The 22,224-nt window shown below is 37.4% G+C and overlaps 2 protein-coding genes and 1 pseudogene across 3 annotated transcripts; 2 read left to right on the forward strand and 1 right to left on the reverse strand.

The window, feature by feature from the left end:
* The first annotated feature begins 1,783 nt into the window (after nucleotides 1–1,783).
* Nucleotides 1,784–3,578, forward strand: LOC143851080 (RING-H2 finger protein ATL74-like). The gene has a single exon (XM_077360400.1). It carries the CDS (start codon nucleotides 2,853–2,855, stop codon nucleotides 3,411–3,413), a length of 561 nt encoding a protein of 186 aa, XP_077216515.1. The 5' UTR covers nucleotides 1,784–2,852; the 3' UTR covers nucleotides 3,414–3,578.
* Nucleotides 3,579–8,579: 5,001 nt separating this feature from the next.
* On the forward strand, nucleotides 8,580–12,389 carry LOC143850092 (taxadiene 5-alpha hydroxylase-like; annotated as a pseudogene). Its single transcript, XR_013235958.1, has 4 exons — nucleotides 8,580–8,980; nucleotides 9,652–10,190; nucleotides 10,743–10,933; nucleotides 12,043–12,389. The product of XR_013235958.1 is annotated as a taxadiene 5-alpha hydroxylase-like (transcript).
* Nucleotides 12,390–17,369: 4,980 nt separating this feature from the next.
* Nucleotides 17,370–21,598, reverse strand: LOC143851500 (protein PMR5-like). Its single transcript, XM_077360958.1, has 5 exons — nucleotides 21,136–21,598; nucleotides 20,880–21,051; nucleotides 19,519–19,697; nucleotides 19,273–19,431; nucleotides 17,370–17,914 (listed from the first exon to the last, which is right to left on the reverse strand). Exons 1-5 carry the CDS (start codon nucleotides 21,540–21,542, stop codon nucleotides 17,593–17,595), a joined length of 1,239 nt encoding a protein of 412 aa, XP_077217073.1. The 5' UTR covers nucleotides 21,543–21,598; the 3' UTR covers nucleotides 17,370–17,592.
* Between the last annotated feature and the right edge of the window lie 626 nt (nucleotides 21,599–22,224).

The raw sequence follows: 22,224 nt of genomic DNA on the forward strand, positions 1-22,224 counted from the left end.
GCCGAAATTTCGGCAAAAAGTTCGGTTTTTCCGAAATTTGACCCAAAAAATCTTTAAATAAAAAATAAAATTTAATATTTCAACGAAATTTAATATTGAATAAAATATTGGTTTCGATTTTTGTACCAGATTTCGACCGAAATTTTGAAATTTCAGGGTCCGAAACCGAAATTTTAAACCTTGTTTATGACTATTGTTTTACACTAGAGGGCTCTGGCGCAAGTAAAAAAGGGGCGAATATTTCGTTTCCCTTATCAAACATGGCAATTTTTGAAAAAAAAGGCAAGATAAATTCATTCTATTATTTTTTGTCCTGATTTTTTTTATTTTTTTATTTTTTTTATACATTTAAGATATTTTATTTTCCAAAAATTTCCGATATAAACCGGAAGAAAACAAAATTTAAAATATCCCGAAATGTACCCTTCCTGAGAAATTCCCATCACAAATATTTGTGATTATGATCCGAAGGACCACTTCACTCATACATTAGAGATTAAGGCAAACTACTATAATTGGTAATCCAAGTACTTCTAATCTAGACCTCCACGTAATCATTGTTCATTTTTTCAGACGGCTTTTGTAGATCTTGTTCTTGGCTCTCCTCATAGAAATTTCATGGTATGGTCAAGAAATTTGTTTAGGGTTATACCTATATACTTTCCCATCTGGTTTTTGTCATGAACCTGCATTTGGGGATTCCTATAGTGGAAATTATAATGGGATATCTAGCATCAATGTGATTGTTTGGCCACATTTGAGATATTTGGACAAGGAGAGCCTTGAATGTACCTTCTCAACAAGGTATCTCACCTAACCTGACATAGAGCTTTCATGGAACCCTTTCCAGTGGAAATCATTGAGATGTGAGGGAACAAGGGGTTACTGATTAGGGGAGGATGATGGCCAAAGCACTAATGTGGAAGTGGGTTTGATTTACAGCACAATAGTGACCAGTAAACCCAACCTCATAAGGAGAGTCGTCAGGGTTTGATCCAGTTTTGTAGGTAGTGAGGAGCTAAACCCATTGACCTCAATGTTGCAACCCTTATGTCCTAGCCATTGTGGCATGGAGCTCGACTCCGACGGTCAAGTTAGCTTATTCAAACCTCGGGGTTTCGTACAATTATTGAGAGACTCTTCTAGATTTTCCAAATCAATTCTCCTGCCTAAACCATTGATTAATTAGGGTTGGAGAGTAGGTGAGAGCACATGTCGACGGGTCCCATCGAAAGTGATCGAGGGGTGCGAGGGTCAGAAACATAGGCTAACTACGAGACTGCCTTTCACATAATGGGACCCCAATTGGCTTCAGTGTCACGGATCTATCCCTTGGGCACACATGAAATGTACCGTCCTGTCATCCTCACATGTGTCATGTGTGGACCACATAAAGAAGTGGTCATAACACATGATGTCAAGGGGATAGACACTCCAAACCCAAAAAAAAAAATCAAAGTCACATTCAATTTCCGAAAGAAGTTCCCTAATCACACATTGATGGAAAAGTAAAACACAATTACTGACATAAGATAATTTTTTGTAAAGAACAGTGTAATCTTTAATAAGGGTAATGAAATGAGACATTGACACTGAAATTCTCCGCGATTCGATCTGGGCCCTTCATACTGACAGAATATGCTTCTCTGGCTCGCAATGGGGTTACTGTGGGAGAGAGGTTTAAGTGCTCAGAATAAGCATTTCAAACTCTAATCATGATTAGGAGGGGATCAGGTACTAGGATGAAAATTCTATTGCACCCTTTCTTTTTTGGTTTTAAAGCTAACTGTTGTGTCATATCGTCCAATAATAAAGAAAGTTAAGGACACCATACCCAAATCTTGTTTTCACTTTCTATCCCTTCTTTTGTGTATCCCAATCCCCTTTACTCTCCCTAAGGCTTCTGTCACTCTTGCCATGAAACAGTTCCAAACTCTAAGGAGATATTAATCTTTCCTCTTCCTCTGAACCACAGGAGTCTCCCTCTTGAGAAGAAGATCACGACAACACGACTTTCGATTGTCGGTTTCACTGAATTTCGACCACGAAAAAATATCAGGTAAGGCTGAATTTTAACTCTCTCTCTCTCAACCATCAGATCATCATCTTCTTCATCTCTTTTTCTGGTCTTGTTTTGAGTTAATTTTCTGTCAAGTTTAGAGTAGAATTCCCATCAATAAGCCTGAATTCGGGGTTGACGGTCCCGGATTCTTTTACAATAAACCCCTCTTCATCTCTACCCTTTCTCTTGCTTATCCAAATGACCTAGAAGATGCTCTTTCACTGTCTTTATCTACCAAGAATCATTACAACATTTCTAGCTCAAGAGACCCTTCTTTCCCTTTAATAGAAAGAGATCAAGAAGAACCCAAGAAAAGGAAAAACACAACTGCTACCTTTTTTTTATTTGTTCCCCTTTCTCCCTCCTCACCCATCTTCTCCCTCTACGCAAGAAATCAATCCGTTAGAATTCTCCATTCTTACCCTTCAAAAAACAACAGAAGTGACACCAAAAATTGAAAGCAAAGACAAGGAAAGTCTAGATTAGTAGATGAGAGTTGGTTTCTCATCTCTCTCCGGCCCTTCCTTGAAATTCAACACAAATAGCTAGAATTAGCCACTCAATTCCCAGTTCGCCGGCCTCAGCGAATGAAATTCAAAGACAAATCACTCAAGTTCACCGATTGGATCTCCACCGATCATGGGGTGCAACGAAACTTAGAGGGAAGAGTCTCAATTCACCAAAGAAACTAAGAGACATATAGCTTGAATTTGCCTTTCGCTCTTCGTGGGGTGTAACAAAATTTCGAAACAAAGCCAAATTCACAAATTGGTTCTTAGTGATTGGCTCAATGGTGTCTACACATCGCCTACTCCTCGCACCAACACCAAACAATGGGAGCAAGCCACATGGATCCAACAGTAGTGAGACAAACTTTGACACCAACATGGTGATCATCCTTGCAGCCTTACTATGTGCACTTATATGTGTGCTAGGATTAAACTCAATTGTTAGATGTGCACTTAGATGCGGGCGTAGGATGGCCTTTGAGACCCCAGAGGAGGCCACCACTAGACTCGCCGCGACCGGGCTTAAGAAGCGAGTGTTGCGTCAGATTCCCGTGGCGGTATATGGGTCTGGATCAAACATTCCGGCGATGGATTGCCCTATATGCCTAGGAGAATTTGTGGATGGAGAGAAGGTGAGGGTCCTACCCAAGTGCAACCATGAGTTCCACATGAGATGTATAGACACATGGCTTATGTCCCACTCATCTTGTCCAACTTGCCGGCATTCGCTGCTGGAACGGCCCACACCGAGTGCTGCGGATGTGGAGGCCGGAGATCGGTCACCGGAAAATGGGTCCGATGGAAGGCGTGGGGAGATCGACGTTGCCGAAGAGGCAGACTAATGGTTGTTGGGTTTAATGGAAATTTTGTAGAGGTTTGTTTTGTGGAATAGAAGTTTCGGTGTTGTGAATGGAGAGTTTTTTTTTATATATTTTTTTCATTGTATTGTTATGTTGAGAAGTTGTGAACTTTGAGAGGTAAAAGTTTAAGCATGGCACTGAAGAAAATACTCTCTCTCTCTCTCTCTCTCTCTCTCTGGATTTCTTTTTTCTCCTCAAGGTTGTTTAGGTGTTCATAGATGGGATGATGAAGCATAGAAAATCTTATTTTTTTTGAACAGTGACATAATATTTCCACCTTCTTACCTAGCATTTACATCCCTTGTTTGCTTCTTAGATGTAAAATGGGCCTAAAACAAATTCTGCTTCCATTTTTTTGACAAGAGAAACAGTTTTCCTGAAATTGATTGCATTTCTCTATCCTCGTTTGTTTTTCCTGAAAATAAAGAAAAGACAGAGTGGGTCGAAATGCTATAAGAAAAGGGGGTGGAAATATCATTTTCCTTTTGAATAATGTAGTGCATATCCTCACTTCATAAATGTGTTAATTTAGTATAATCTCAAAATAATTGAATCCACTATTAAAGTATAGAGATATATTATGGGTTTTTTACAACGCTGGTGCAATCCACACCATGAATATTTAATAGAAATATAGATAAGAAAGTTATAAGTTCGCCCCTGATTTCTTCCCTGGGCCACCCTCTTCTATGACTACTCTTTTACACAAAGACAGGGTGGCCCGGGAAAAAAGGGGGGAAATATATCATTTTCCCACATATATAAATATATATTTTTCTGTGTGTGTGTGTTTTGTTTCTTCACTTGGGCCCCACTTAATTTTTATTTTCTGATCCTGATTGGATGGCTGTGACAAACTCCTACATGGTTAAGAAAGACTTTAACACCCTATCATTTCCTCTTTTCCACCTCTCATCCCTATATCTCAAGCTTTAAATCTTGTCGTTTTCCCTTATTGATGCTAAGAGCACAATTTATCCACGGCAACAATTTCATTAAGAAATCGTAAAAATTGCCATTTTCTTTGTCTCCTTTTTGTTTATTTAAGGCTCTGTTCACTTCTTTTCCCCGGAAAGGAAAGGAAAGGAAAGGAAAGGTGGCAGAAGGAAAAGGAATCTAAGGAAACTGTCAAGGAAAATGTTTCGTTTTTCTTGGAAAGCCTCTTTCTAATATATTTAATCGGAAACCAAATCTCGAGTAACAGGAAAAAAGTCAATTTCCACGTCATTTTCAACTTTTAAATAAGAAATTACACATCTGATAATATTTTTTCCTGGAAAAGAAGTGAACACAGAAATTCTGTCTTGTCAAGGTCTTGTTAGGGAAAAAAAAGGCTGCTTTCCAGGGAAAACAACACCAGGGAAAAGAAGTGAATAGAGCCTAAGTGTCTCTCACATAGTTAGCAAAATGCCGTTTTATTGGTTTGCTATGTAATACTTCGTTTAGAACTTTTATAACAAAAAACTCGGAAAACATTTAAAATGCTCTTTAAAAGTATTAAACGTGTTTTTGGCCAACTTTTCAACTTTGCCCCAGCTATATTTTGTAAATGATAAAATTTTACATGTGTTTTTTTTTGTTCCGTTTTTTAGTATTTTTTTTTTCTTTTGCCGAATCACGTTTTGCTAACTATGGTCCCCTCTCACCTTACCCCCTTTTAATTATTTCAGTTTGTCTAAAAAAATCTGAGTCGATGTACCTTTTCATATTTTTCCCAACTGCTTAATACAGCATTGTAATCACTGCTTAAAAAAAGATTTAAAAATTAAGAGTGCTTAAAACATAAAAGTTATTAATATAATTTAGGCATGTTTTCTTGTGAAAAAAATTTTCCTAGGATTTTTTTTTTCATGTGCATGATTAATAGAGGAATGATGTGGCTATGAGTTATTTAGCAGGATATCGTTATAAATTTAAGGTCCCTGTAAATAAAACTTAAACGGAGGGGGGGAGTTCAAATTACCTTTTCATCTGTAGTAAAAAAAAAAAAAATGGAGAAGCAAGGAAATCTGCAAAGGTTTTTTGTTTCCATACTTTTCATGAAAATTCCTCCAATCCAAGCAGGCCGGCCTTAATTTGGTTAAGGAAGCTGACTCAAAACTCAAAAGATTGAAGTATGTTGCCACACTACTTTCAAACAGTTCTCCATCGTTTTCTTTCATTTAATAATATCACATCAACTTGTTTAATTTTGTACCTACAAAGAAAGGATCAATTATTGTAGGGAATGATTTTTTGAGAAGCTTCTACACGAGATAAGTGTGAATGGGCACACTCTGAATTCTGATCACTGTAATTTGATTTTAAAATAGAAACTCAAACAATCTTTAGGCCAAAAGCACATCTTCATGGTGGGACCCTTCTAATGAACAGTCCAGATTATGCTGATTGTGGGCCCAATCACCAAAGGGTCTCATTATAGTCACAAATAAGTGCATAATATTTTGAAAAAAATGAGTTAGCAAGCACTTTTCTGCTCTTTCTTATATCCTCCACCTCACTTCACTTTTGTTACTTTAAATTTATATATAACTTTATAACTTCTCTTATTTACCTTTATGAACTGTGTGTTGATTTGATGAGCATATGGAGCACTAGGAATCATGGAGTTATGGACAAAGAATCGAATCTCAGCTCTCTTTTGCTTCAAGTCTTTCTTTTTTTCCTTTCTTTTGATTGTGGGTGTAGGCCCACATTTAGAAAACTAAATTCAATTGTACCTTCATGGCTACACACTGTCTGGTGATCAGGGGAATTGTTGTAAGGTTTTGGGACCTTCACTAAGCATCCATGAGACCACTGTTAGATTTGATCTATTAATGAGTGATGGGGAGGAATCGGAGGGAGGCACCGACACATTCTGAGGGCGACAAGTAGGTGGGGCTCCCCCCAAGGGGTGCAACTCGGGTCGGGTTGGGTCCAACCCGACCCAACCCGATTTGTAATTTCCTCAACCCGACCCAACCCGATTTCCAATTCGGGTTGGGTTGGGTCGATTTGATATGGTACCAACAGTTGACCACCTCAACTCAAGCCGGGTTGTTTTGGATTTTGAGAACCAATAGTGAGTCACCAATAAACAGTTTTTGACTCACAATCGGTTATCAAAATCCAAAACAATTGACAAAGGGAAATGTTATCCGCATTACTATATTTTGATGATCACACTCCTCACTTTATTAAAGTATGGTATGGCCCGCACCATAGGATTATCCAAACCGTCCATTGTGGACTGTGGAGACTATTTCAATGTTAAAAAAGAAAAAGACATACAAAACTTCTTCAGATGTATATGTTGCAATTAACATCACTACTAAATGGGAATTTGAAATTTCCAATTCGGGTCGGGTTGCCCGACACCCTAACCCGACCCAACCCGTTTTCCAATTCGGGTTGATTTTTTCCAACCCTAACCCAGCCTGATTTGCGAAAAGCTAAATCTGACCCAACCCAAATTCGGGTTGAACCCGTCGGGTTCGGGTTGAACCCGACCCAAGCTGCACCCCTACCCCCCAATTCCTTCCCCAGTTGAAGCATCAACCAATGCTATCTCACCACTAGGGGGATACATCGTACTAGGACATACGTACAACTTATGTCAGCATGACCGATTACAGTGAAGGAAGGTATGTTTGAGTTGGATTCCATATCATAATCTTTTAAATTTTTAGCTTTAAGAGCCTTGTTTTCCTGCTAAAAATCATAGAAACTATGGGTAGAGATCATATGCTAAATTCTATTTTCAGTGTAATCTAATGTCTATTAAATATAATGATAAGATAAATAAGACCCAGTACTTTGAATTTTTGTGTAAGGGTCTAGTTAGAATGATCTCAATGCTGGGAAACATGGAATGATGCATCCTTGCAAAATGACCCATTTAAGTATGTTCGCCGTATTCTCAACTCCATTGTAGAGAAGGAGAAGAGAGAAAAAAGAAATGAAAAGAGAAGAGAAAATTTAGAAAGCAGAGAAGAGAGAGTGGAATTGTTCTCTCTCTCATAACATGTAATATACATATAAATATATATGTGTCACTATGATTACATGTACAATGTCTAAAATACCCCTAATCAGGAATGTAATTACACTGCTTCGTTTAACACTGCGCCTCAAGCAGGAGTGTATATGTCATACATCCCCTGCTTGGCACATATATCATTTAACTTCACTCTACCTAATGGTTTGGCAAATATGCCAGCTGCCTAATCTCGTGATCTGCCCGATCCGGTGAAAACAGTACATATTTTCCCTTTTTGAATCTTCTCACAAATGAAGTGGCAATCCACCTCAATGTGAGTTGTCTTCTCACGAAAGACTTGATTCGAAGCAATATTGACCGCTACCTTACTATCACATTATAGTGATGCTGAAGATGAGGAAGCCCATCCCTGATAGATCTCAACTAGAACAATTCAACAGACATATGTGCCATATCTCTATACTCCGCTTTTGCGCCTGCTTTTTACTTTTCCACGTTACCCAACAAATGAGAATAAAGCTCTAGATTTAGTGTGAAGTGACAACCTTACCCTTCTTAAACTCCCATCTTGCCCACAGAGGTTTATTGACGAAAACACCCTTGGGCGTGGGCGTTTCAACAAGCCTCGCCTCCATGGAGTTCGGACATAAGGATGACAACACTAAGACCATGTTTTTTGTTGGCCCTGTTTGTTTTGGATTTGGAGAATAGATTGTAAGTCCAAAACTGAATATTAGACTAAAATATGTGTTTAATTTTGAGTCCAATCATTAGATTTGGACTCACGCGGTTCCCAAATTCCAACACAAACAGGGCAAAGGTGACTGGATCAATTCTACCTTACCCAACAAATGAGAATAAAACAGGGGAAAAGAAGCTACTCTTCTTGATAGTAAAAAAGAACATGAACAAGAATAAAAATAAACTATTAGGAAGTAAAACAATAGCAATGGAATCTTAAAGAAACATGTTCACAGTTTGTACTCTCATTGAATCCTTGTCTTTCTTTGGTGTTTGATTATCACATCTCTCTTTCTCTATCTCTCTAAATTTATATATTGGCAAATGACATTTCCGCCCTCTTATGTACATTTCTCACTATATAGAGGAGGAGATTAACCAACTTGATTAGCTACAATACTACAATCACTATCCCTCGATCAATCATGCCAGGATTTTTTGAATTCTCCTTACTGGGGACCTCTTTGACTTCCACTGTTGCATTTGTTTTGATTTCTTCCCTTTACATTCTCAATGTTCTTAGGAGGGACTATAGAGAGAAAAAACTCCCTGGAGGATCTCTAGGGTATCCAATAATAGGAGAGTCATGGAGCTTTTTGAAGGCTCAGAGAGATGATAGAGGCACTGCATGGATAACTGAGAGGGTTGTTAAACATGGCAGTGTGTTCAAGACCTCCCTCATGGGCTCCCCCACTGTGGTTGTCACTGGTCTAGAAGCAAACAAATTTGTATTCAGTACAGATGATGGAGTCCTTGCAGCTAAACAGCCCCCATCAATATCAAAGATTGGTGGAAAACAGAACATTTTCGAACTCATCGGAAATAGGTATCTGATCATGTTGACATTTTTTTTCTAATTGAACTCATAATGATTTCCAAGATGCACTTTTCCATATTCCCGCCGTCCACAAATCGAACGGTCAGGATCATCTGAGCAAGTGGTTAGTGAGAGGAGTTGTAAGTGCATAGCTCAAGGAAGGGGAAAGAGAAAACTGAAATTATGAAATTTTCTATTTCTTTTCTTTTTTCACTTGATCATCAAATGTAGGCTTACAACACTTTATATAGACTTCACATACGAAATCCTAGTATAGCAACATTTCCTAAACATAACATTCCCTAGGCATAGTCATTTCATAGACTTGGACTTATCATTTTCTAGGCATGACTTATCATTTCTTAGTCGAAGATATTTCCCAAACTTATCATCTACAAGGCTTGCTCATTTCCTAGACATACTCATTCACTAAACTAGAAATTTCCAAGGCAGTCTTTTAGACTCTCAGGGAACTTCCATGACATCAGAAAGTAATAAGGGTTGCTAGGAAAACATATGTTCAAACTTCATATTTCCAAGATAGTAGAGAGTCCTAGAACGGGCATTAACTTTGAACATTAGATTCGTCTTATCAGATCAATTTATGGGGCATTTGTGGGGCCAGGATGAGATTAAGCTTAGAAAAACTAATCAATCTTTAATCTAATTTCTCATTGCAGGTATAAAGTAGTGAAGAGCGCAATGATGAGATTCCTAAAACCAGAAAACCTACAGGAATACATAGGTATTATGGATGATTTGGTTAAAACCTGGTTGCTAAAAGAAATCAAAGGGAAAGAAACCACTGAAGCAGTAGCTCTTTTGAAAAATCTAACATTCAATGTTTCATGCACTCTACTACTTGGAACATATGATGAACCCACCAAAGAGGCCTTATTTAAGGATTTCTCCCTAGCCTTCAAAGGAGTGTGGTCCATTCCCCTAAATATCCCAGGAACTATCTTTTGGCGTGCTCTCCGAGCACGTTCAAGAATCATAAAGCGGATGGTTCCGATCATTGCGAGGAGGAAACCACGAGTGATGTAATTTCTTGCTTAATCTCACTGAAAGACGGGAATCAGGAGCCAATTACTGATGAAGAGATTATAGATAATATCATTAAATTAATGATTGCGAGTCACGATACTAGCAATTCTCTTGAGTTTGATGGTTTGGAAGCTGGCTAGAGACCCAAACATTTACCATAAAATTGTGCAAGGTAACAAATTGCACCCAGCTAGTTGTATTTATTATTTTGATTACCTCTTTTGCTTCCACCCCATTTTTCACCTTGTAAATTAGTTGGGCTAATATTTCTCATATCTTCGAGCATTTTACGAATAAATGGCATCACATCTTAAGCCCCGAGCAGGACATTGTTAATTACTTAATAGTGCTGTTTTATTTGTTTGTGCATTCATTTGGGTGAGATTGGTTTGCCTGAATCAGAATCCGTATTTAAAAATAGGATAGCAATTCAGCCCCTGATTCCAGCAATCCAAAGGCACCCTTTGTGGTATCTTCTTAGGAATCTTCCCCCTTTTTTACTTGTTAGTCATTAGTCTAGGTAGTTGACCATCCTATTTGGAGTTTCCCCTTATTTATAAATTTTTGAAGTCTACCCTTGGGTTGCATTCTTTTATGGGTTATCAGTTTTTAAAAAGTACTAAATGGTCTATACTAGTCAAAACATAACTAATAGTATCTTCTTCTTTTTTTGAAAGATTAACTAATAGTATCTTTGATGGACTCTACATTTTTGTTTTACCAGAGCATATGGAAATCCTGAGGGAAAGAAAAGGACCACAAGGAAGGCTTAAATGAAATGAAGTGCAGAAGATGAGATACACATGGAGAGTTGCACAAGAATTGATGAGGCTCATCCCTCCGGTATTTGGTAGCTTCAGAAAAGCAGTTAAAGATACAAGCTTTGGTGGCTATGACATCCCAAAGGGATGGCAGGTATTTTCATTCTCAACATCATACACAAAATATACTTCATGACTGTAGTTTTGGGGGTTTTACATGAAAGCAAAGTTCCCACATAATAGATGTGGACCAGGACTTGGGCACCTCCCCTTAAACGCTAGCTTTTAAGGGTTAGTGACTTAGTTCTACCCTAAGCTGGGATAGTCTATAGAATGTAGTTCTTTATACTTCTTGCCCCCTTTCTTTGTCTATACAAATTGACAACATATATAGACATAAAAAAACTCCCTATGATCTTTAAACACATAGTACTCACTTTGCAGTTCCCATGAGACTTTTAGATAACACAACCTATGTAGAACTTTGTTTCAGAATTGGAAAAACTAACCTAACAAAACGAACTTTAGCAAACATAGAAAGAATTTTTCTTTTCAGTACATCCTAAATCACCCACAAGACTACAATTACAACTTCAATTTTCATGACAATTAAATTTTTATTTACCAAATTTAAACAAACATGCATAACATCCTTAAATTTCCCCTCAAACTATAGGATCATTGACTACGGAATAGTTTGGAGAGAAACCTCTGAAAATGAGACATGAGAGGCCATTAATATTTATACTACTGATTATGAAGCCCTAATCCTAGCTTAGACTTTTTACAAGAATACCCCTATCTAAAACATTTTTTACAAAAAGAAATTTGTGGGCTATTTCAATTACATTGACCAAAATCAGTTCTTATATAAAGCATTTATGAGATAAACTGGGAAAGAGTTAATTAAAAAAAAATGTGTTAAGTTATTCCTAACGAAACTAAGTTACCTAACCTATACAAATACTTTATGTACTATCACAAGAGAAATTATATGATGCCCGACCGTGAAAATGTAAAGGGCGGAAGGAGACAAAACCTGTTGCCTTGGTTTTTGAACCAAGGAAAAGTAAAAAACGGGGCTTTCCTTGGATTAAAAATCAAGGGAGAGAGGTTTTCTCTCTCTCCGCCCTTCATTTTCAAGGTCGGGCATCATATAATTTCCCCTATCACAAAATAACACATACTTTGAGTTAATGTTCCAAATGACACGAGGCACATACTCATCCAATCACTTTCATGTCATTTCAAAATCCATCAAAGCCAGTCCCTCCCTTTGCGCACATTCCTTTTGGAGCAGGACCGCGAATGTGCTTAGGCAATGAATTTGCAAGGGTCGAAGCACTCACCATCATTCATCACCTAGTGACTAACTTCGAGTGGTCTCAAGTGATTCCAGATGAACAGATCACACATCAACCCATGCCCTATCCATCCATTGGTCTTCCAATTAAGCTCAAAGCAAGGACTCCATCTGAGCAGATTTGAGTTGCCACATGCCTATCTCTCTACCCGGATAAAACTTATCACTTGAATTGATACTTGTAGAAAGCTTGTTGTGATATTTATATGAAGATTCTTATGAATGAAATCAGTACCAAGTTCATGTTGACCTCATTATTTATGCAACTTTGTAATGTTCTCCTCTCTGCTAGAAAACAAACTATTTCAACAAGGGATGCCATGTATGTAAATATTCATGGAATGGAGAAATGTTTGAATGAAACCAACAAGATGGAGGGAGACAATGAGATCCAAGAGAAGAAAATTGTTCACTTAATGCCAAACACACAATGAAAGAAGCCCAAGTTGTTACACTAGTCAAGAGACTTTAAATTTAATTAAAATGGCTTACAAATGAAGAAGATACAAGGCCTAAAGTAAATGATAAACTTCAAATCCGAGATTAACAATTCTTAACAATATTTAGCTTACCTAAGCTACTGCTAACACACTAACAAATGTGAAGCAAATGTCCTACACAATTTCAAAACAAGAAACTATGTCCCTAGAACATTAACTCTCAGAAAAATAGGTTTCCAATGTGGTGAAGTCAATGCTGCAAGCTCACAATGTAGTAGAGTTCCAATGTAGAAATATTAATGGTTGCTTTGCAAGATCCATGCAAGTAACAAGTTTCAAGACAATGGGTAATCCAATACTCAAGTGGTCAAGCTTATATTTCCAACAGCCCCCCTTAAGCTAGACCATTACCATGTCGAGTTTTGTCTTCATCTTGTTAACACACTAACAAATGTAAAGCAGATGTCCTACACAATTTCAAAACCAGAAACTAAGTCCCTAGAACATTAACGCTCAGAAAAATAGATTTCCAACGTGGTGAAGTCAATGCTGCAAGCTCAAAATGTAGTAGAGTTCCAATGTAGAATATTAATGGTTGCTTGGCAAGATCCATGTAAGTAACAAGTTTCAAGACAATGGGTAGTCCAATACTCAAGTGGTCAAGCTTATATTTCCAACAGCCCCCTTAAGCTAGACCATTACCATGTCAAGTTTTGTCTTCATCTTGATGAATGTATCGGACTTCAATGCCTTTGTAAAAATATCCGTAACTTCAGTTTTACAAAAACGAACGTTGATAATTCCCATCTTTGACCATCTCTCAAATGAAATGGTACTTGATCCTTATGTGCTTACTTTTGCCATGAAAAACCGGATTCTTTATGAGTGATGATGAATCCAATAAGTTTGAGTCCAATAATCGGTTGGGGACTCCACAATCGGTTGTCATAATCTAAAACAAACAGGCCCTTAGTTTTAGTGAATCTGCTTATTCCTAGATATACAAACTGACAGTGAGAGAATCTCTGTTCCCTGTATCAGATTTGACACTCTTCAAATTTCTGGCCCAATCCTTTAACAGCTGGTTCGAACTTAGTGTCTTCCCCACTGCTCCTAGAATCATTACTTGAAGTTTCCTGTTTTTGTACATGTTCCACCCAACAAGCTCCAAGCTCCCACCTGATGGTTCTTCAAGTAATGGCAAGTATCTCTTGTAACTTGGTCAAGCTATCACTAAGTACTCTCCGCTCTAAACTTCTAGCTGCCTTAAGCTCATCTGAATGTCAAGGGGAATGCTGACCACCTACATATCTCTGTGCTACATGACCTGTGGAGCAGAACTCTATGCAATTATGCTGCAGTTATTAATTGAATAACTCTCACTCCCATAACTGAGTTTTGGATTCAGAAAATTTCAGGATTAAATGGCCTTAATTCGACTCTAGAATGAATAAGATGGCAGTAGGAATCACACATCCAGCAACCAGCACCATTATAACCAATGTAACGTAGACTAGATTCAGTGACTAACAGGATCAGCTCAGTTAGATTCAGCTAACTGATATTGGAGTTTCCACTTAGTGAAATTGCCTTAATATGCAATTGTAAGTAGGAAATCAGACCACACGGACAAAGCAAGGTCGCTATTGGTATGAATTTTTGGTGGCTGGGATGGGCTCACAATGTTCAGATTTCTGAACTTGGGTCATTGGGAACAAACTGATTAGGTTCTCTTCTGGATTGGAATCTAAATGCTCTTAATTCTAGGGAGTTCCTCATCAATGGCAGTGGACTGTATGACTCATAACACCTTTACAATCTGTGCAATTCCCAACTCATATGGGGCTCTCGAGTAGGGTTTTGTGGCTGACTTTAAACTCAGTAACTAGGATATTCAACCAAGTCACAACTCTCTGAACAATGATTCACACCCTAGGCTACAACAGAAGCATAAACAGTGACATAGCATTCATATAATAAGAAAACACAAATATTCGATGCTAAACCACACTCCAACTTGCTGGCTTACATCACAATGCAATGTGGCAATACAGGAGCATGTTTGTGAAGAACAAAACTTCACAAAAACATTCATGCTCACTTGTAACTGTCCAATTCAACTTCTGAGTTCAGAAATATTTGAATCCATTATTGCTCCATATGAGGCCAAGGCACATTTGGTTTACTTCTCAATTCTCGAAACAAAGAAAGAAGAACTGTTGCACAAGGTTCTGAACTCTCTGTTCAACAAAATTCTCTTTACAGGTCCTATGGTGTTAGGTTTCAATTGGAAAAGGCTTTGCCAACATATGTTGCAGGCGTCCACACTTTCCAATCAAGCAAAACCCATTTGCCCACAAGTGTTTTGAGCCAGTCATTAATCACACATAAATCAACTCAATGTATGAGCAGGAGTATTTGCTTTGAAGAAACATCACAAACCTTAGGTAATCCCTCCAAATTATATCTCAGCTGAACAAATTGGTGCACAATGTCAAAATCAGTTCTTTTAGGAGCTTCCGAAAAAAGAAAAAAAAAACTAGGCTCTACTGGTTAAAAAAGCATTATAAAATGATTTGTTTAAAACAAAAAGTGCTCCCCTTAGTCTTTGCTTGATTAAAACAATATTTATAAAACGAATTGCAAAAGTAATTCTAAACCATTAAACTTCTCTCCCCCTTTGACATAAACAAATATGTGGGGTGTGATAGTTTTTCAAATATCATGAATTTTCAAAAAAATTGTTTCATAACATGATTGATCTTCTTAGAGGGAAGATCAGCCTCTTGATCCACTTCGAGGGAAGGATCAATCCTCCTTTGTGCAAAAATACACAATTTTTAAGATTATTTCTTCATTAAATTATAGAAAAGCAAATGAGTGTTTAAATAAAACACTCAAGGGATAAACATAGAAAGATCTTATGATAACAATGGAAATAACTAAATAAAGACTAATCCAATCTTTGTTAGTATCCAAATAAATTCTAGTTACTTAATCCACCCTACTTGCCTAATCTATCGTACAAGCAATCCAATAAAGATCTTCAAAGATCTGACATATCCTAAATCCAAACTAATTTATTCTACTATAGTGGGACCCATCTAGGCACGTAACATTCCACCTGTCTTGAAATCAACCTTGTCCTCAAGGTTGGGGAGTATACATTCGACAGCTGGTGAAAAATGAGATTTTGAGCAGGACTTTCCAAAAATATTGTCTCTTCTCTTCTTTTTTCTCGCTCTCTTTCTTCTTCTCTTCGTCTTGCAATTAATCATCATTTCACATGTCATCGCCAAGAGTCGCAGCAGCTCCATCTTCAAATGGATTTCGTCGTGTTGTTTATCAAAGCTCTTTTGCCATGTTTTCTTGAAATGTTCATAATTTTGATACATGGAAGATCGAGGATGAGGATCTTCTTGATGGTGTTGAACGGTTTGAGAGGAACGGCGGATTTTTCGATGGTGAACTTGTCGAACTCGACTACATTGAAAATCAAAGACGACTTTCTGTTGTGGCTTCTCCACTTTTTCTTTTATCTGCTTTCTTTCTCTTTTCTTCTTTTCTTCTTTTCTCCTCTTTTTCTATTTCGCCTTTTCTTTTTCACTGTGCAAGCCTTCTTGACAGCGCTCTCGTTGAACTCTTCCATTAGCATCTGCAGACATGAAGGTTCTTCTATTTTCACGTCAAGTGATAATGCCATCTTGTTGAAATTGGCATTTATAAACGCAAGTTGCCTTTTGAACTCTCTTGTCTCCTCCTCCCATCGATCCATTATTTCTTCGATTTTCTTCGGCACGAGGCCAAATCGAACTGCTCTGATACCAAATGTTACGAACCCAAATGGTTCGTGACGTGATTGATCTTCTTAGAGGGAAGATCAGCCTCTTGATCCACTTCGAGGGAAGGATCAATCCTCCTTTGTGCAAAAATACACAATTTTTAAGATTATTTCTTCATTAAATTATAGAAAAGCAAATGAGTGTTTAAATAAAACACTCAAGGGATAAACATAGAAAGATCTTATGATAACAATGGAAATAACTAAATAAAGACTAATCCAATCTTTGCTAGTATCCAAATAAATTCTAGTTACTTAATCCACCCTACGTGCCTAATCTATCGTACAAGCCATCCAATAAACAGATCTTCAAAGATCTGACATATCCTAAATTCAAACTAATTTATTCTACTATAGTGGGACCCATCTAGGCACGTAACAAAAATGTGGTTTAAAAATACATGAGAAAAGCTCTCCCTTTGTTGTATAATCACAATAATATGAAAAAGTCTGACGCCTACTATTTGATTCAATTTGATAATTTTAGAGGGGTTTGAAAGCTATCAAATTTCCAAGGATTTCCACGATTTTCCTTTGAGGTTGAAACCTTGGGCTATTTCAACTTTTTCTTGAATGGTTTTCAATTCAATATTTCCATTTCATAAAATTTTAAAAGTTATTTAACCAATTTAGTTTGAAGCCCTAAATCTAAATGGATATAAAAGAAATGATCAATTTAAGGTTTTTGCATTTTCTTGGGTCTAATTTCATATGATTGAAAAGATGATTTCTTTTTTATCCAGTTAATTCTATCATCATGTACTTTCAATTTAGATCTTAATTCTTTAATTTTCTTGATTTGACACATTGATTTGTTGATATAATCAATATTCAATCCATCATTTTCTTCTTTGAAAGTTTTTTTTTCCTGTATATGGTGAGGGCGAATATTTTCTTAAGAAAAGCGACGTTATAACACGCCTTGAAACATCATTTCATTCACATCTCCACCAAAAATTCATCATCCCCTACAACCTTTTCATTAACACTAAATAGTTGCTATAGACATCTTGGTGTATTCAACTCCATTGAGATAATAGAGACGAAAATAGAAAATAAGAACTGGGAATAGACTAGAGAGACATGTAAGATATACAAATAGGGTATCCCAAATCAAATCCTATGAAAATAAATAGAGGAACTAAACAAGAAGGAAGAAAAGAACAAAATTAATAGAAGAGGGCAGTGTAAAAGAGCTGATTCCAAGTATCGGGTAGACCAGGTAAACACCAATGACTACAATCTGATGATCTATCAGGGTTGGCTCTCTGTTCAGGGCTGATATCTCCACTGTAGACTGAGGGATGGCCATCTTTCCTCATCTCTGAAAGCATAGTTATGTCTAACAAATAAGTGGGGTTGCTCATCCCTGTTAACACAGTCTGCATCACCTTCATCTGATCAGGGTAGCTGCCCGAGAAGCTAAAACTGCTCACTGGTTCCGTCTCGCCATAGCAATTCTTTGATACTGGTGCACTCCATTCGCCGGGGCTGTTGTCAATAATAAACAAGTGTGTAAGTGTATTTCTTACTGATAAATCTCAAAAATAGCAAGCCATGACCGGACATATATACTACACTTGAGTGGGTTAAGTTTGTTGGCGTTGAGAAGTTGCTAAAAACCAGGAAAGGATTGATTCGGTTTTGAGTTTCAATTACCGGATTTTTTGCATCTTTCCTTCACTGGGATTTTGTTTCATGATTTCTCTCCAATTTACACTTGGAGATGGCGATTTGTCATGAAAAACATGTCAGGAAAAACATTTCCTGGCAGCCAGACGTGCCCTCAGTCTTCTATCATCAGTTAAAAATGGTGGTTAGTTAAATTGAAAAAGAGATTGCAAACTTGAAAAAAAGTTCACAGTTTTTAAGCACAAACTATTAAATGGACGGTTCGGGTCATCCTATGGTGTAAGGTTTGTAGTACTTTTTGAAAAATACAAGACTATACAGGCTTACACCATATAAAAACTCAAATACATAAGAGAAATTATATGATGAGTGGGCGTACAAACACAATGGAAGTACCACCTTGATATTTGATCCAACAGCAGCTTCTCAAAAAGTGAGCTGCTGTTGAATCAAATATCAAAGGGGTACCGTCATTATGTTTTTCCATGCCCACTTATCATATAAAGTAGGGTTGCAACTCGGCTCGATTTTTGGGAATTCAGGTTGAGCTTTTACCTTAAAATCAGGTCGGGTTGATTCCTATTCATTTTTTAGAAAAAGCTCTACCGGACCCAACCCAAGTTGCATCCCTAATATAAAGTCTAAAATACATAATCAGTGCTTTTAACAATTTTAAATAAAACAAGGGATTTGCTAGGCAATTTCGCGTAATGCTATTTTGCAGTTGGCTTTTGCAAGATAGAACAGCCCCTCAGATGAATTAATTGAATAAGACAAAATCTGTCAAAAACTCAACACGTGTTGCTGTGACACATACAAAAGCCTGCCACGAAATGACATTGGGCGAAATTGCCTAGCAAATCCCACAAAACAGAGTAGTAAAACAGAGTAATAAAACAGAGTCGAGTCTTTTTTTTAAAAGGGATTATGGTTGAAAACGAGTCGTTTTTCTCATAATTTAGGTTGTTGTCTCTTTCCAATTACTGATGCCATGAGTAAATACTTTACAATTATTGATGCCATGGGTTAAAGACTAGACGACAATTTAGCTTGTGGACCATCACAAATCATGGCTCTCATAAGCTCTACCGTATGTTCACGTGCATTTTGACGGTATCAAGAGATGAATGGGCCCTCCCATTGATGACCCTATGGCCAAAAAGGCTCTTGTACTATTGCAGGAGAGAGAGAGAGAGAGAGAGAGAGGCTTTTCTTACTTGTAATGTGTAGGAGAGATGGCTTGGAAGAAGACCCTTGTGTTAGTTCTGTCCACATTCCTATCCACCCAATTGGCCCATGTTGTCATCCCTCTTTCAAATGCCGAAAGCCTATCCACATCTGTATAATAATTCCCTCCTATTTCCATATAATCCCACCTGCAATTCACCATTTCTAACATATTAATCAATTGTCTACACAACATGGTTTCCAAATTTTACTAATTTCATACTAGCAGATCTTACCCTTGTAGTGATCCAGTGTGAGTCCACCAGTGCCCGGAATTGAACGATAAAATGTCGACACCTCTCCATGCGTCGGCGTTCACTGATATGTCGTCCAATCTCAAAATCCTCTTCCCTTGGCTGGTATCGATATCCACAAGGTAGGGAGCTCGGTAAAAAGAAACGGAGACATCATAATCCTATAACAAAATTTATTGCAAGCTCAATTATTGGAAGGATTTTTTTTTGGGTGACTAAACTAATATAATGGACTGTGAAACAACCAATTACTCCAAAAGCAGGGCTGTTTGGATACACGGATTTTAGAATCCAAGTTTTAGTTTGAAAACAATGTAAAAGAGGGTTTACGGATTTTAGAATCCAGGTTTTAGTTTGAAAACAGTGTAAAAGAGGGTTCATGATCAGGCTGCCGCATGCTGTCCTAACAACGTTTCTTGGATTTTAAGTGTTAAAGTATAAAAGATAAATAATGCCTTTCTCCAACAGCTTAAGCTATTGGAGAAGTTGGTAAGTTAACATTAAGTAAGAAATCCATGTTTTAGAAATCTCTCCCCCATCTTGAGATTTCTAAAACATGGAAACATGGGACGATCCCCATCATGAGATTTCTAAAACCTGGAAACATGGGACGATCTCCTACTCTCCTGCTTGTAAAGAAGGGTGAGAAATCAGAAAACGACGGCTGGTCTCTTTCGCCTAATAACCTCCCATGTACAATTTTGAGGAAATCCAAGATTATAAAATCCGCCTATCCAAACGGCCCCTAATAACCCCTCGCCCTTCCTTTTTTTTTTGGATTGGCTATTCACGTGAATTTTTAATATTAAGGTGTTGTTGGGTTTTGAACCCAAGACTGACACGAGACAATATAGCTCTATACATGTGAAACAGCCAATTACTCCAAAAGATGAAGTCGTTGTTTGTTTAAGATTATGACCACCGATTGTCAGTCCACAACAAATTATTAGACCCAAAATTACATTTAATTTTGGATCCAATAATTCCGTTTTGGACTCACAATCGATTGGGATAATCTTAAATGAATAAGGCCTAAGCTGGCCCTATTTGTTTTAGATTATGACAACTGATTGTGGAGCCCCCAACCGGTTGTCATAATTTGAGTCCAACAAACGGTTGGGGACTCCACAATCGGTTGTCATAATCTAAAACAAATAGGTAGAGTGGGTGCCATTTAATCAACTATGCTTCCAACAGGGACTAATTCCATTCAATTTTTATTGGGTATTTTCATTTTTATTTTTAATTAGTTTTTTACTGACTCACATGTGCCAGAACAGGATCGACTCGGAAGAGCCAATGAATGACCAATTGAAGTCTTAAACAATCAATAATGCACTTACCAAGAACTTGAAGACAGAGAGAGGATCTCCTCTAATTAGTTGGGTCTGTGATTGCACAACTCCGGAACTAAGCATGCAAATCAGCGACTGCCATTGATTCCGGCCAAGAGAATCCCCAACGAACATTACTGTTCTTCCTCTCATTCTCATCAAAAAAGAAAGCTCATCAAACCTGCCAAATAACAAACAAGCAAATTAATGAAGAAGAGACTAAACAATGAGGTTAGGAAGATGATGGATAAATAGAAAAAAGTACCTAGGGAGGTTACAATTAGTTGGCTGCCATCGATATCTCTCGTAATCAGAATCAGGCCTTCCATACATTTGACAATTGAATTCGGGGTCGATAATCGGGCAGTTGGACTGATACAATGGGTACGAATCGTCTCTAACCCAACTCCCAGTAAACAAATTACATGTTGTTTGGTTGGTGGTTTGAAAGAGTGGTGTTCTCTTGTATTGGTGATGTTGGTGGTTCTTCATCAGAACAACAGATGAAGCTAGGTGGGCTTCAAAGAGAAGTAGACACACAAGTAGAATGCCGATACAACCTCTAGCAACAAAAAAAGATGATGATGATGATGAAGAAGAAGAAGAAGAAGAGGAAAAGGACGAGAGGAGAGCCATTAGAAAGAAGAGATGAAGGTTGTAGAGGCAAAGCATGGGGCTTAACTCTCTTTCTTACTTTTTTTTACTTTTGTTTTTTATGAGCTTGTCTTGCATGTGACGGTAGGTGGAGATTCACGAGCTTTTATAATCTGTGGTGGGCGTGTGTTGATAAAATAGTAACTCCTTTCTAACTGTTTGGTTGCCGGGTTTTTTCGGTTCCTGGGATTTATGTGGGAGAAAAAAAAATCCAAGGAGATTGGTGGGAGAAAAAACAGTCCTAGAAGTATCCCGGTAAAATAAATATCTCATGTTTGGTTGACCGGACTATGGTGGGGAAAAAAAAAACTTTGTTTTGGTTGAGAGTGGGATAAAAAATTCACCACACAAGCAATCATTATAAGAGTGGGATTAAAAAAATTCTAGTGCTAAAAGGGAACCAAACAAGGGAACCGGTACCAAAATTTTACTGAAACTTCCTAGGACAAAATTTTTACTGGCAACCAAACGGGAGTCTAATTAGTATAAGAATGTTTTGGAATTAATTATAGTTTCCTATTCTAATTAGAGTAGAATGATTTCGAATTATTACATAATTGGCAAGTTTCCTATTCTATTGAGTAGTGACTTAAGTATTTTTTTTTTCTTGAAATTTTTTATTTAGAATTTTATAAATAAATTTTTTTTCAATGTTTTATATTAGCTATTTTTAACTTTTTAAGGCTCCATGGTGAAGATG

The sequence above is a fragment of the Tasmannia lanceolata genome, unplaced genomic scaffold (genome assembly GCF_043159265.1).
Source record: "Tasmannia lanceolata isolate RefF3 unplaced genomic scaffold, GAP_Taslan_0.1 ptg000018l, whole genome shotgun sequence".
NCBI lineage: Eukaryota > Viridiplantae > Streptophyta > Magnoliopsida > Canellales > Winteraceae > Tasmannia > Tasmannia lanceolata.